General features: G+C 46.8%; 1 protein-coding gene across 1 annotated transcript in view; it reads left to right on the plus strand.

The window, feature by feature from the left end:
- The first annotated feature begins 1,055 nt into the window (after positions 1-1,055).
- PDZRN3 (PDZ domain containing ring finger 3) overlaps positions 1,056-14,647 on the plus strand; it is a 134,075-nt gene continuing 120,483 nt past the window's right edge. Inside the window, exons 1-3 of the mRNA XM_021538961.4 lie at positions 1,056-1,996; positions 8,038-8,124; positions 9,240-9,347. Of these exons, the coding sequence (XP_021394636.3) occupies positions 1,280-1,996; positions 8,038-8,124; positions 9,240-9,347 (912 nt within the window). The 5' untranslated portion in view covers positions 1,056-1,279. The remainder of the gene's footprint in view (positions 1,997-8,037; positions 8,125-9,239; positions 9,348-14,647) is intronic.

The following is a 14,647-nucleotide window of genomic DNA, read 5'->3' on the forward strand; positions in this document are numbered from 1 at the left end:
AAACAAAGGTTGATTTGTCGTGGCCATCCTTGGGCGGTGTGTGTTCATCCCCCCCCTATCTGGGCTGTTCTTGGGCAGATCAGAGATTTTGCCACCACACACCCAAAACGTCTTCACCTCTCCTTCAGCTGCGGGGTGCAAACCTGACCTCAGCAAAGCACCCTGGTGCTTTTGCAAATCATTAACCCTTAATCTTTCGGTCCTTCACACACTGGCAGGCCCTCACACACCGGCAGATTGTTCTGTTTGCACTTTTTCTCGTCGGTAATGTAAGAATTCACTCTTGAGGACTGAGGAGTCATCCCAATTTCTAAGCAACTCGTCCAGGACCTGACCCCAGGGGCAACTCCGTGAATGCCCTTTCCAAAAGTCATCACAGAGCCATTGGATGGTTTGGGTTGGAAGGAACCTTGAAGACCATCCGGTTCCAAACCTTTTACCACAGTCAGGGACGCTTTCCACTACACCAGGTAGCTCCGGGCTGCCCTGTGCTCAGCCGATGTGCCCCGCGTCGCTCCGAGCGATCCCTCCCGTCACCGCTGCCGGCGGCCGAGGCCGGTCGCTCTCACCTTGTCGCGCTCCTCCCAGCGCTCCCCCTCCCCTCCATCCCCTCCATCCCCTCCATCCCCTCCATCCCCTCCATCCCCTCCATCCCCTCCATCCCTCCCTCTCCCGTTCCCTGCTCTCACCCCGCTCCCCCTGCGCGGCCCCATCCCATCCCATCCCATCCCATCCCATCCCATCCCATCCCATCCCATCCCATCCCATCCCATCCCATCCCATCCCATCCCATCCCATCCCATCCCATCCCATCCCATCCCATCCCATCCCATCCCATCCCATCCCGTCCCCGCGGGTACTTTCGCTCGTGTGCGCGGCGCCGCCCCGGCCGCGCTCCGCCGGCGGGCTCGGGGGCCGGGGCAGCAGCGCGGGGCCGGGCGCAGCCCCGAGCCGGCACAAAGCCCGGTTGTCCGGCGGGGAGCGGGGCCGGGGGCGGTGCCGGCCGGGGGCGGTGCCGGCCGGGGCGGGCGCTGCGCGCAGGCGGCGGCGCGGCCGCGGCTCCTCCCGGCGCTCCGGGACCGGCGGGGACGGGGCACGGCCGCGGGCCGCGCCGGGGGCTCAGCTGCCTCTCGGGCGGCTCGGACTTAATTTATTCCCGTTCTCCGCCTCTGCCCCGGCCCGTCGCCGCACTCCGGGTACTTTTTCTGGGCTGTTGTTTTTTTTTTTTTTTTTTTCTTTTTTCCTTTTCTTCTGTTGTTTGCGGCGGAGCGGAAGGAGGATGGGGTTCGAGCTGGATCGCTTCAGCGGGGAGGTGGATCCCGACTTCAAGTGCAACCTGTGCAACAAGGTGCTGGAGGACCCGCTGACCACCCCGTGCGGACACGTCTTCTGCGCGGGCTGCGTGCTGCCCTGGGTGGTGCAGCAGGGCAGCTGCCCCGTCAACTGCCAGCGCATCTCCACCAAGGAGCTCAACCACGTCCTGCCCCTCAAGAGCCTCATCCTCAAGCTGGACATCAAGTGCGACAACCACGCGCGGGGCTGCGAGGCGGTGGTGCCGCTGCAGCACCTGGGCGAGCACGCCGAGACCTGCGACTTCTCTCCGGCCAAGTGCCGCAACCGCGGCTGCCGCCAGGTGCTCAACCTGCGCGACGTGGAAGCGCACATGCGGGAGCGCTGCGAGGCGCGGCCCGCGGGGCTGTGCGAGCAGGGCTGCGGGCTGGTGCTGACCCACGGCGAGCGCCGCGCCGGCGCCCACGGCTGCCTGCGGGCGCTGCGCGCACACGGCGCCGCGCTGCAGGCGCGGGCGGCCGCGCTGGAGAAGGCGCTGAAGAAGGAGGCGCTGCGCGCCGGCAAGCGGGAGCAGTCGCTGCTGTCGCGGCTGGCGGCGGCGCAGCTGGAGCTGCAGGTGACGGCGCTGCGCTACCAGAAGCGCTTCACGCAGTACAGCGCCCGCCTGGACGCGCTGGCCCGCGCCCGCGCAGCTTCCCCCGGCAAGGTAAGGATGGACCCCGCGCTGCCCGGGGTCCCCCGGGATGCGCCTGGTCCCTAGGGATGCGCCTTGTCCCTAGGGATGCTCCTTGTCCCTAGGGATGCGCCTTGTCCCTAGGGATGCGCCTTGTCCCCCGGGATGCGCCTTGTCCCCAGGGATGCGCCTGGTCCCTAGGGATGCGCCTTGTCCCCCGGGATGCGCCTGGTCCCTCCGCATGTGTCTTGTCCCCCGGGTTGCGCCTGGTCCCTCGGGATGTGTCTTGTCCCCCGGGATGCGCCTTGTCCCCCGGGACGCATCCTTAGGAATGCGCCTTGTCCCCCGGGATGGATCCTTAGGGATGCGCCTTGTCCCCCGGGATGCGCCTGGTCCCTCGGGATGTGTCTTGTCCCCCGGGATGCATCCTTAGGGATGCGCCTGGTCCCCCGGGATGCATCCTTAGGGATGCGCCTTGTCCCCCGGGATGCATCCTTAGGGATGCGCCTTGTCCCGTGTGCGGCGCCCGGGGCGCTCCCGTGTGCAGGGTTTCTCCTGGAGAGCCCATCCGGCCGCAAATCTTTTCAAATATTTGAGCTTTGGGGTTCAATAGGGGTAATACGCCGCTTTCTCTAGGTGTATCTTTAAGTTGCACATCTATAGGTACATCTTTCTGTAGGTATGTTTTTAAGCGTGGCCGTCATTGCTGGCTGGACTCCTAACTCGCACAGAAAAGTAACAATTCGCGGTGTTACTGTTTTCTCTTGGTTCTCTTCCCCGAAGAAACTCCAAAAGTGGAATTTCCAGGGCTGGAAATGGTATTAAGGCAGCAGAAATTGACTCCCCGGAGTCACACAAAGCGGAGTGAATTGGAAGAAGCCGCTGTGATCCGATGCTTTCCAGAGCCTGAGCTCACCTGGCATCCCACAATAGGGCTTCCTACAAAACGCAGGCTTTGGGGTTAACTATGATGCAACTTGGAGATCTCACCGGCTATTTCAGGATCTGTGGTCATCATCTTTATAAAATCCACATCCACATACAAGATATTTGCTGTGTACTTGTGATTTTTTTTTTCCATCATCACACAGGGTTTTTTAATTAGGAAGGGAAAAATTAACTTGATTTCAACCCCTCAAAATTAAACCATTTATAAAATGACCAGAATTAAATGCCAGAGCTACAACAATCCCCAAGTTTTAATTGGAATGAGGCTCCCCAGCGAGGAAAGCCCTGGAAGCCAATTATCTTTTAAATTAAGACATTCAGAGTCCTCCCAGTGACCTGGAATGTGCTACCACAGACACAGCAGTATTAAACTGTTCAAAACTGTCAAACATCTGTATTCACACCTCTGGTAATGTTGAGGCTCTAAAAGCTGTGTAAAGGAAATAAAACTTCATGTCAGAGGATCTTTTTTTTTTTTTTTAACCTTCTTAGGAATCCAGGACAGAACCCATCCTGTTTTCCTAACTCAAACCAGAAAATATTTTAATACTAAATGAAGTGTTCTAACTTCAGGCAATACTGGGTGTGTGCTGGTCAAAATGCTAGTAATACCATTAAAATAAATTGGGGGTTCACAGTCATATCAAGATTCAGGACAGTGGTGTCTCCCCCTTTTCCTGCAGCACTTTGCCATGGCATTCTGGGGGCTTTCTGCTCCCACAGCCTGGCACACAGCTCCATCTCCACTGCTGATGGCAGGAGAGCCCTGCACACTGTCCTGCTGTCAGAAACCATCTCACCCAACCCCTGCCTCCTCATCTTTGCTCTCCTTTATTCCCACACCACCCTTTTTCCATGGCTGGTGCTGCTGATGTTGGGTTGGCATCGTTTAGCTCTGTACGGTGTAGGGAGCTGCTGTAATCCTCAGAGCTGCTCCTTCTTGGCTGCAAATGTTCATGACACATATTTTCAGCTATACTTCCTATCAGATTTATGGGTACAGCTGGCCCAGACCCCTGTGCCGGGTCCAGCCCCGTTACAAAGGGCTGTTGTGCAGTTCTCTGGAGCAGCCACCAGTCTGGAGAAAGCTGGGAGGTGTCGTGTCACCACAGCCCTGGTCAGCCAATTCCGTGCCTTTCACAGCATTTTGGGCAGCTGGCCAACACTAACAGCTCGCTGCTGCCCAGCTCCCAGGCAAGCACAAACAGCAAACTTGCATCTTTGTCACACAGAGAGTTTAGTAAAATACCTGTGGTAATCACCTAGTGCAGGGATGCTTTCCTTCTTTGGGGCTGTGGCAGGCTTCCAAGTGTGGGGTTGTTTTCTCAGAGACAGTAGCACAGACTGTGCAGGAACACTCTGCAGGATATATAGATTTTCCTAAGGATTATGTCCCTGAACACAGGGATTAGAGGTATGGTAGTGTGAAATAACCAATTTGCTGTCATTTTTTAAATTATGACCATTATTCATCTTTTGTACATTCTCAGATGTAGTAGTTTGGTCTGTGCTAACAGACCAACAATCCGGGTTTGTAGCTTTCAAGTGATGATTGCAGAACTTACTGTGGGATGTTCTGGCTCCTCAGTAGATGAGAAAAGGGCTTTTCTGGCTTTCCTGCCTGATGGCTGCTTGTTGCTGCAGATGGAGAACCAATCCAGAATAAATCAGATCACACATCCTATAGTCTAAACAGAAGAAATGCCCACGTACAGTTGAGTTTAAATGCTTAGTCAAAGGGGAAATACCATATTGAGTGACATTAGACCATTCTTTAAAGACCCAAATTCATGGTCTTTTGGCAGCTTTGGAGACCCACGTTGGGATTCACCTTAGCATAGACTTTGTGATGCTTTGCTGTGCTTTCATCTCCCATTTCTGAGGTGAGCTCTATAACAACACCATGACCATAATGAGAGAAGACATAAATAAATATATATTTTTATATACACACTCACCTGTGATCATGTCACAATTTTATAAGCCCCTTAGGCAGGCAGATGTGCCTTAAGTGACCCCAGTTATGTTACCCATGTGTATTGTCACTGAGGCAACACTTTAATTTTACTGTGTACAGTTCAAAGGTTTATTCAGAGAATGACTTTATTCCTTGTTGGAGAGAGGAGAGGTTTATTGAGGATGAGCTTGAGGAGGGAGTGGGAGGGAAGGTGGAGTGTCTCCCTCAAAATTAGTATTTCCTTCCATCAGACATGTCAGTCCTGAAATATCAAAGTCTAAACAATCAAGAAAAAAACTTGTACAATTCAAAGAAGGCTTAATCCTTGATGAAACACAGCACTGTGCACACCTCTTGATAAGCTGATCTGGTCAATCCCTTATTTACACAGCCAGCAAAGTCCTGTGGGAAGCAGCAAGGAGAGAGGGAATCGGAAGCAGTTGACAGCCCAGGGTAGAAACTGTTGTCCTCCCCTGGCAACCAGAGACAGGGACTGACTTTAAATGCATCAGCCAGGCAAGAACCAGTTATGATCTGACATTCAGGACCTCTGTGGTGGTGGTGACACAGATTTGAATTCTGTAAAAACCAGGTGAAGTCCTTTAAAACAAGATGATGGTTTTCTCAGCCTGTCCCCAGGCAGGATGGGCCTGGCAGCCCTTTCCCCAGTGCAGAAGGAGCTGAGGTGCCTCCTCTGGTGAAGACAGACCTTCTTAGGCACTGCACTACCAAAGAAATTAGTCTTTGCTATCAAAGGGGAAAGGCAGTCTATTAGCTGAACATTACTCAGCTGGGAAGTGCAGTAATTTCAAGAATTATGTTTAAGAGTTCTGTTCAGCTGTGGGAATAGAAGATGCCAGGAACCATCAGGTCTGCTGCTGGAGCAGCTGCCGGGGCAGGGCTGGCCCCTGGCCACCACATTTCCACAGTTACCTCACTGTTTAATGACTGCTCCTCTGGAACGCCAGGTCCTGGAGGGGGAGAGAAAGGCAGAGCCCTGGAAAAATCATTTACATCGTGGCTTCCTTATGGAGAGAAAGGAGAAGGTGGGTGAAGGGGTTGTTAAGAGCTGTGCAGAAGTGTCCGAGCGAGGTGCTGCTGCCTCCCCACTTCTGCACCCACAGTGGGGCTGGAACGTGACTGCTGCCTTGGGGAGCATGGAGACAAAGCAGAAAAACCTGGAAATGTCTTTAAAACCCCTGTAGACAGAAGTACTTTTTCAGAAGTACCTACAGAAAGCTGCATTAGTTGTTTCTTTTCCCTCACAACCCGACTCATTCAATCCCACCTGTTTTAATGCTTGTTCAGCCAGGTGTAAAAGTGTCAAATCAAAGCCACATAAGGAGGCTTTAATGAAAATAGGCAACTCTAATTACTGAAAGTGTCTTGAGAGCAATGTTGTAATTGGTTTTTGATTGTTCTAATTGATTTGCCTTCTTAAATAGGGATAATAGAAGGAAACAGTCATGCTAGCATGTGCTTGTCTTTCAAATCCAGAATCATCAGTCCTTGAAAGTGGTCCCACAGGACTGGAAATTTGTTCCTTGAAATCCTGTCTGAGGTCTGGGTCTGTAGACTTGCAGGGAAATAGATGTTACTTCATTTTTCAGTTCTCTTCTGGGTACCTGGTTCTCAGTGCTGCCAAGTGCAGGCAGATTCAAATGAAATCAGAGTTTGTTCATGTTCCTCTGCATCAGGTCCAAGTCTCCTCGATCATTAGGGGAGATAATGATCAGAAGCTGACGTAGAAGTTGTAAAGCACATTTTGCACATTTTCAGGTGGAGCTGGTGGTGCAGTTCCCCCTCGGAGTGTGTGGTCAGTGGAGCTCTGCCAGCTCACACTGGCAGGGAATTGGGCTTCCTTATCGTCCCCAAATCTCTGGGAGTAATTCAGTAATCCAGGATTACTTTGACATTTTATATGACTTTAATAGACATTAATATTTGATTGACAACTTCAAATTGACATGTCAGAAGAAAAATGCGCAAACTAAAACCATCTGCATTGAATTACAATGTAACTGTTGCAATTTTTGTCATTAATTGGTTATGAAAAACAGACTTTTAAGATAACTTCCTCAAACTTTTTTTGTGTTCATAACTTTTTCACCCCTTGGATAAAACAAAGAAAATGGTTTTGGAGATAGAATAGTTCATCAGTATCTCTAGATGTACACACTGATCCTCTTCAGATCTCTAAATGTTGTTACTCAGAGGGCTTTTTGTAGTGTTCTGCTGTTGTTTGTTGTGCTGTAAATAACAACATTAGATTGAGACTGAAGGGAGAACACTGTGAACATTTAGTTGTCTTTAACAGTTCATGCACTTAGTTTTCTCTTCATAAAAGTTCATAGGCCTAAATAGCATTCCTGTGTCATAAAGGATATTTTGTAGGAGTTTGTAGTTTGGAACAAGCTGGGATGAGAAACCAGGATAACAGAGCCTGTTCACACAGCCCTCCAAATATTACATGTCCTTCCAGTATATCTTTGTTGTATGCTGTTTATCCAGAAACTATTCACTGCAGAATTTCATATTTTAGGGGATTAACATAATGATTTTCAGGGATGGGAGATTTCTGTTTTGCTAATCTTAAAATGCCAGAGAAAAAAAAAAACCATGCATGGCAGGTGCTGTGAATAGCAATTGCCGTTCCAGGCCTGTGGCAAAGTTTGTCACAGTTTTGTTTAATGCTGTTTTCTAAAACTCTGCAGAGAATTTTGTGCTTGATACTGTTTAAAACAATGTCACGTCGTCAGCAGGAGAGAGAGGCAAAGCAAGGATCCAGTCCTAAGGTTCAGTCACCCCCAAGCACTGGGAAAGTCCAAGAGTTTGACTGCTGGAAACGTGGAGTATTTTACATAACACATCACATATGACTGGGTCAAGTAGTTGCAGGAACCAGCATTGCATATAAACCCCTTCTGTTGCTGTTAAGTGTCTCACTGTAGATCTCAATAAAAAAGACACATAAATCTTAGGGGAGGTTCTGCTGCTGGAGCTCAGTGGGGTGGCTGGAGCAGCCACTGGGAGCTGCAAAGTTATTCCAAACGTTTGGGATTTTACAAAAATGAGAAAGCAACCCAACAAAAAGCCTGGGTGGAAGTATTACCTGTCCTGTTTATCCCCTACACACGATGCTTTGAAGGTGTTTGTCTGTTCTTTGTAGGGTGAAGAAACTAAAGCACTGACTCTGGTCCTTCATCGGGACTCTGGATCTCTTGGATTTAATATTATTGGTGGCCGGCCGTGCGTGGTATGTTAATTGTTAAAATATGTTTGCCCTTTCCAGTTGGGAAAAGCATGTAGGTCAACACTTAGAGGAAAAATGTTGCTGACAAGCATTTGGTCCTCTTGGGATTCTTTCAGAGCAGTTCTTCCATTGAGATTGTGTGGATGTCTATTAACTAGGCTGCCTTTTCTCTGCCTGCCTGTTTATTCTTGCATATCACAGCCAGCACCCCTAATCCTAGAGCAGTGCCACTCCCAAAATGATAAAATCCACAGTGTCTCTTCCTCAGACCGTACCGCTGTGAAGTTCATGGGTCGAGAGCCACAACTTCAGTGCCTTTCATTTAAAAAAAATAAAATTTACTCTCCTTTCCAGCAGAGATCCAGCAGCCCTCTGTGCAGGTGAAGGGGTGGAACTTAAAAAGCTTGGGTTTGAGTTTTGTGATTTCAGCAGATGTTTCCTGCACCACACACTCACTAATGTATTTTTTTGGGATGCTTTTTGGCTGGAGTTGCTGCATATGACTTTAATTACATCAAGGAATGGATTATACCTTGTCCTAGTAATTTAGAAAGTATTCAGAGCTACTTCTTGGCTGCTCAGAAATTTGACATTAATCACGATTTATTCCTAGTGAATTCACTTGAAAGTTATTTTTCTTTAGAGTTTTTCAAATTTCTGAGACATTGTTCTGCACTGGTAGAAGCACAACACACAGGAATATGAAAATACCTTGTTAGGTGTAAGGTGTTTTCATGAGTTTATTTTCAAGTCTCCAGAGGAAAAGCTGTGCAACGAAAAATGAAAATTGCACTGTTGTCTTATGTTTGATGTGCAAGCAGGCTGTGTCTCACTGGATTTTGCTGTGAGAATAATTGTAATGACAATTACTCCTGAGCTGGCTGAAGTCAGAGGAAAATGATTATCAAGCAACTAATTTACCTAATGGAAGCCCGTCCCTGGCTGCTTAATCTTTCAAAATCAGAGTATCAGGTGTTCTCATTAGCACAAAGTAATTCCATATTAAGACATCAGTAAGAATATTTCTCTCAGATTACGTGCACTGTTGTGACATGGACAAGCTTCAGCTGAGGGCAGACGAGAGGGACAATAATGTGTTTTCCTTTTCATCCTTGCAGGACAATCAGGATGGCTCATCCAGCGAAGGAATTTTTGTATCCAAAATAGTTGACAGTGGGCCTGCTGCTAAGGAAGGAGGGCTGCAAATCCACGACAGGATCATTGAGGTGAGAGAATACACTGCCTTTAATAGTGCAAGCTCCAGCTCAGGTCTTCACATGGCACGTTTGCTGTGGGTTTGGGAGAGTGGACTGTGGTAAACACTGTCTGGAACATCTGTCTGTGAAAATATTCTGGGTTTGATTCAGTGCTGACCTCCAGGGCTTTAGGTATAGTCCTTCCCTAAATATAGAAACCAGATTATGGATGGTATGTGCATGTCCTGACTTTCTGAGGAGCTCGCATCTCTCTGGTATGCCATAGATAGTTCTTTTTTAAGCTGTTGGAAACTTGGAAGTTATTTAGTTAAAACCATATGTGAAATATCTGTGGTGTAAAACACGATGTTATTTTTCTTGGTATTTAAGTTTTGAACAGTCAGGGAAAATTCTGCTCTGCGATTTCTCTATGGTTTATCATAAACCTAAGTAACTCCTTTAATGTTGTTTGTGAGTTCTTACATTACTTAGATTGCAGTCTGAATTTCTTCTCATTTTGCCAAAGTCTTGACCTCAATAAAAAGCTCTTCCTGTGAAGGAGATGGTTGCATTAAACTTTTCTCTAAATTTGCAGCGAGCAAATTTCTTTTTTTAAGGAGGGAGAGAGAGAAAGAAAAGGTTTCATTTTCATGAAACGCAATGCAGCTGACGGTGAGTCAGTTCCCATTGTTTGGCATTTTGCAGTTAAGAAAAAGTCTTCCTCACTGTCTTATTTTTGTAGGCAGCAGAAACTTTGAGAGTCTATTGTTCAAAAAGATAAGTGTGGTGTTTGTTGCCAAGGATATCATGGAACAGCCAGTTTCTCTAAGTAATGGAATTCCATTGCTCTTATGTTTTGCAAATGAGCAATAAACAGCTGTTAAGGATTTTCTGTTGGCAGGGGACAACAGAATTTGCTTTTTCTGTACTGTTATGGCAAATTGTATTCACAATCTAGTAAGGGTATAAAATATTAATTAAGTTTCTTCATTTGGGAAAGAATGGAGCCACAGTAGCAGAACTATAAAAAGATAAGAAGTTGAGCTTGAAATGTGAAATGATCCAGAGTTGCTCAAACCCTGTGTGTGATGTAACATAATTGCGAAAAGGTCTGGATAGTTTTGTGAGAACTCTGTGATTCTGTTTCAACTGAAGCTTTCCCATAAGCCTGAATTTCCCCACAGCCTCCTTGGAAAGCTGACATCCGTTTCTGAAGTAGTGCACAGTCACATAAACCAAACAACTGTATGAAAACCAAAACTCTGGGAGATCAAATGGCCCAAGGTTAGGAAATGTGCTGGTCCTGGTCAGGCTCTGTGAGCTGTGGAAGTGACCCTGGCTCAGAGTGCAGGGGACAAGGTCAGCCAACCTCCACGGGCTCTGCACCATCTGCTCTCTCACAAAGGGTCTCCTTCCTTCTGATTTTACTTTTTGCTCCTTCCTTAGTGCTCCCCAGGCTTAGTGTTGGTGCAGGCTGAGGAAGGAGTGCCACTCTGAGTGTCCAGAGGAGCTGAGAGGGACAGAGGGGACAGGCTGGGTGAGCTTTCCTGCCCTGTCCCCTCCCTGAACAGAGCCATGCCTGTGCCAGCAGTGGTTGTGCAGAGCCTTTTGCACAGTTCAAGCTGCATTTTCAGACAAGAGAAAAGCCCAGAACAAAGACATTAGAGGGATTTGTTGGATTAGTAACACGCCATGGGTAGCAGGAATCCATGTGTTGACATGGGGCTGACATGTGTTGACAGCTCTTGTTGTGCTGACCACAAACTCATTGTCATATTCACTCTTCTCACCTCTAAATATACACAGAATGCTGATGAAAATGGAGCACATTGTTTCCCAAGGGTTGGCTTTGGGTGCCTCCACACCAGCATCTCGCTCTGGACCAGGAGTGTCCTGTGGAAGCAAGCTTTGAGTGGTGCCCAGCTAACGTGGTTTGATTTCCATGGTGGAGCAGTTTCCAAGAGTGCTAATGGAATGCTTTTCTAGATAAATTAATTTGTTTCATGCAGCCCAGCCACTACAGGCATCCAGTTCACAGCACTAGACTGGAGTGCTCTAAAAGTGAGCCCTTTAAAATGCAGATACTGTGGACACCAGCTCCTGAGAGCAGCTGTTTCATCCTGTGTTCTCTGCAGTTTATATTTAGCACATTTTATCTAGCCTTGCCCTGGATAAGGAAAAAGGGGATACCTCCTGCATCGAGGCATCTAAGTGAGTGTTATCATCCTGATGTCTCATTATCTTAGAGAACTGAAATATCTGTAAACAATCTAGGTGAGATTTAGTAATGGCCACTGGTGGTGTCCTTTGAGAGGCAATTTTTTTTTATAACCTGCACACTGTCAAAGTTTTGATTTGGGAGTTTGACTCAAAAATTATTTACAGATGTAGCTGTAACTAGGAGGACACAGCTGGAGAACTTGGCACAGAGCAGAGCATCCTAGCAGGTCACATTTGCTTTCAAATGCATAAAAAATGGTGAGGAAAGATGGTAACTTATGTCCCTAGAACTGAATTTAGTTATCTAGAACTTCTTCAACTTGTTCATTCAATATTAAGCTTTTATGTATCATCAGCATGATTCTAAATAGACTCTTCCACAAAGAATTCTTATTCCAGTATAAGATGCTGAGCATAACATCTCCCTAATTAATTCCAGCATCCATCACAGAGAATTTACAATGAAGTAAAACACAAATCATTTGATTTCCTTTTGGAAAACGTTTCTTTGCTGCAGATCTCCTGGTGAATGTGTTTTGGAGCACATATAAAATAAGAGCGTCACTTCTCATTTTCAGAGCTGCCACAACATCTCTAATTACTGATCAGGGATTAGGCAGAGTGAAACACAGGCACATCAGGGTCCTGTTCAGAGTTGATAGCAGAAGAAGGTTTTTATTGCTGTTTGCTTGCAAATTTTATCCCCTGACAATTTGATCCAGAGATAACCTTGGAATTATGTCAGAGATAATTTTTAAACATATTTTCCTTGTGTAATTTGGATTTCCTGTTCTGCATTTTTCAGAAGGTTAAATGCAAATTTAGTCAGTTTAAGAATTGACTTGAATTTTCTTTAAAAGCAATTTTTTGGCCCTTTTCATATCACTGAAATAAGTAATGGCACTGTGAGATCTATGCTGCTACTACTAAGTGACAGAAACCAAGATGAATGTTGCCTGGTCTGTACTACTCAGTCATCAGAGCAGCATGTAGCAAATACAGAGAAATTGCCTTTTCTTGTCTTTTCTTTTACAGAATCTGTTGAATAATGATATTTAGTGCTTACATATGACCATGAAGATCATGTTGTGGCTATTAACTGCTTAATAATTTCCCCTCACTGTTTAATAATACCCTTACTCTGTAAATGGGTAATCTGAGGCACAGAGGGAAAGAAGTTCTTGAAGTTCTTGCCAGATTAGAGTTAAAGATTTGGATTTTGGTGGTTTTGTAACTTCTTGTAACTTCTCTTTGTAAACCAAAGGTTTTCCTTACCTGTGTCTGTTCTCAGATTTTTCACAGTGACTTTAGGAGAGAGGAAGTCACAATTCTGGGAGATTTCTTCTGCTTTGACTGCAGATTTTTCATGCAGTTCTATACTTGTACACTGAAAGCCAGCAGCTGATTTAAACTGGTGATATACTGAGGTATTGTTAAGATGTTCCACAGCAAATTGCCACGTTAAAAACATGCTGAAACTATTGATTTCTTTCTGCAAAGGAGTTACTGTTCTCATAGATTTCATTTTTGTCAGGGTAACAAAATGGTCCTAATTTCCTCTCTCAACAGAAGTTGGTTCGGGTCCCAGCCCTGAATGCCTCTACGCAGCTGCTTGGCATTTCTTAAGACAAAATCAGATTTTCAGAGTTATTATTTTTAAGCACATCAGCCCTGAAAGAGTATAAATTAAATCCGGCATTCTCTTCTCACTAACTGGTAAACCTGTTTGTTTAGCCCTGGGACTGCTTGGGAAGAAGGAGGCTTTTGAAAAGGCTGCCTGCTCGCCACCTTAAGAAGTTTGTAGCACAATTAGGGTACTGTTGAGGTAGTATAAACTGTCACAGCTTTGCTGAAACCTGGAGGATTTATGCCATCTGGGACTCGCCCGCTGTTTCATGCTGCTCACAGGAAGGATCATTAGTTTAGGAGTTGAGAACACGTCTTAGTTCATTTGATTGATTTTCCCCAAAGCACACTCATGTGCTACAAATTACAGGCTGCTTTTCCAGGACGTGCATTTCTTCACAGATTACACACGAGAACAATGAAACTCTTTAGCAAATCTTGTGGATGTACAAACAAAATTTGCCGTTTGCTGCGGGCTCCCTGCTTGCCCTGTCCTAAGTGTGGGGTTTTGGCAGAGCCACTTTCTGCTCGCAGGAGGGGGTTAGGTGGATTTCAGGGAGATTAATTTGGGAGCTGTGTTCAGAGCACAGCTTCTGAAAAGTCACATCGGCGCACAGAAATCCATCAGCCACCGAGGAATGGCAGGAAAGGACACTGGCAGGAGCGTGGTGAACCTTTCCCTGACAGGGACACAAAGTGAGGCGAGGATGGCTGTAAAGCTGAGTGAATGAATAAAAGAAGAAGCATTCCTTGTGGTCTGGTGGTGCGTGATGGGTCTCGTTTTTCCAGCAGACTGAGCCTGTGGCTGAAAGGGCTCAGTGTGCTTCTGCTCTGGCTGCACACTTGTGCTGCCCTGGGTGCCCTGCTCACCTACCACCACTCACAGGCATCTTCCACAAACAACCACTCAATAAAATTACTGTCTGAGCACCGCCTTCAATTCCTGCTTTGCTGCTGAGCACTTTTTAAAACAATGCCAGCTTCAGCTGGATAATCCTAAGCCTGCAGCTCCTCGCAGGACGCTCCGTGCCAGCTGAACTCTGACAAGGATATGGATTTAACAGAATTGTCATGAATGGAAAACTCAGCTCTGCCAACAAGATTTACTGTGCAGCTCTGTACGCTCAGGAATTAATTTTCTAGAAGAAAACATTTTCAGACAGTGACTTAAAATTGGCTGTTGCAGTTCCTGCCAGGACACGCAAGCACACGAGAGCATTTGTGGGGAACGAACAGTGCAGCTACAGCAGAGTCAGCTCTTTTTTGGAAAAAAAAAAAGAGAAAAAGCCCAGAAAACTGTCCAGGGCCTTTGTCCATATCTGTTAATGGTGTCTCACAAAGCAGCATCTGTGCTAAAACACAGATCCCACAGCTCGGTCGAAAGGGAGCAATAATAACAACCTGAAGAGGAAAATGTAAATGAAAACAGGCGGCCTCGGTTGTCGCTGCATTTTTTCCTCTCATAAATTTGTTTCCCTGATTTC

Source organism: Lonchura striata, chromosome 12, assembly GCF_050655825.1.
Source record: "Lonchura striata isolate lonStrDom1 chromosome 12, ASM5065582v1, whole genome shotgun sequence".
Lineage (NCBI taxonomy): Eukaryota > Metazoa > Chordata > Aves > Passeriformes > Estrildidae > Lonchura > Lonchura striata.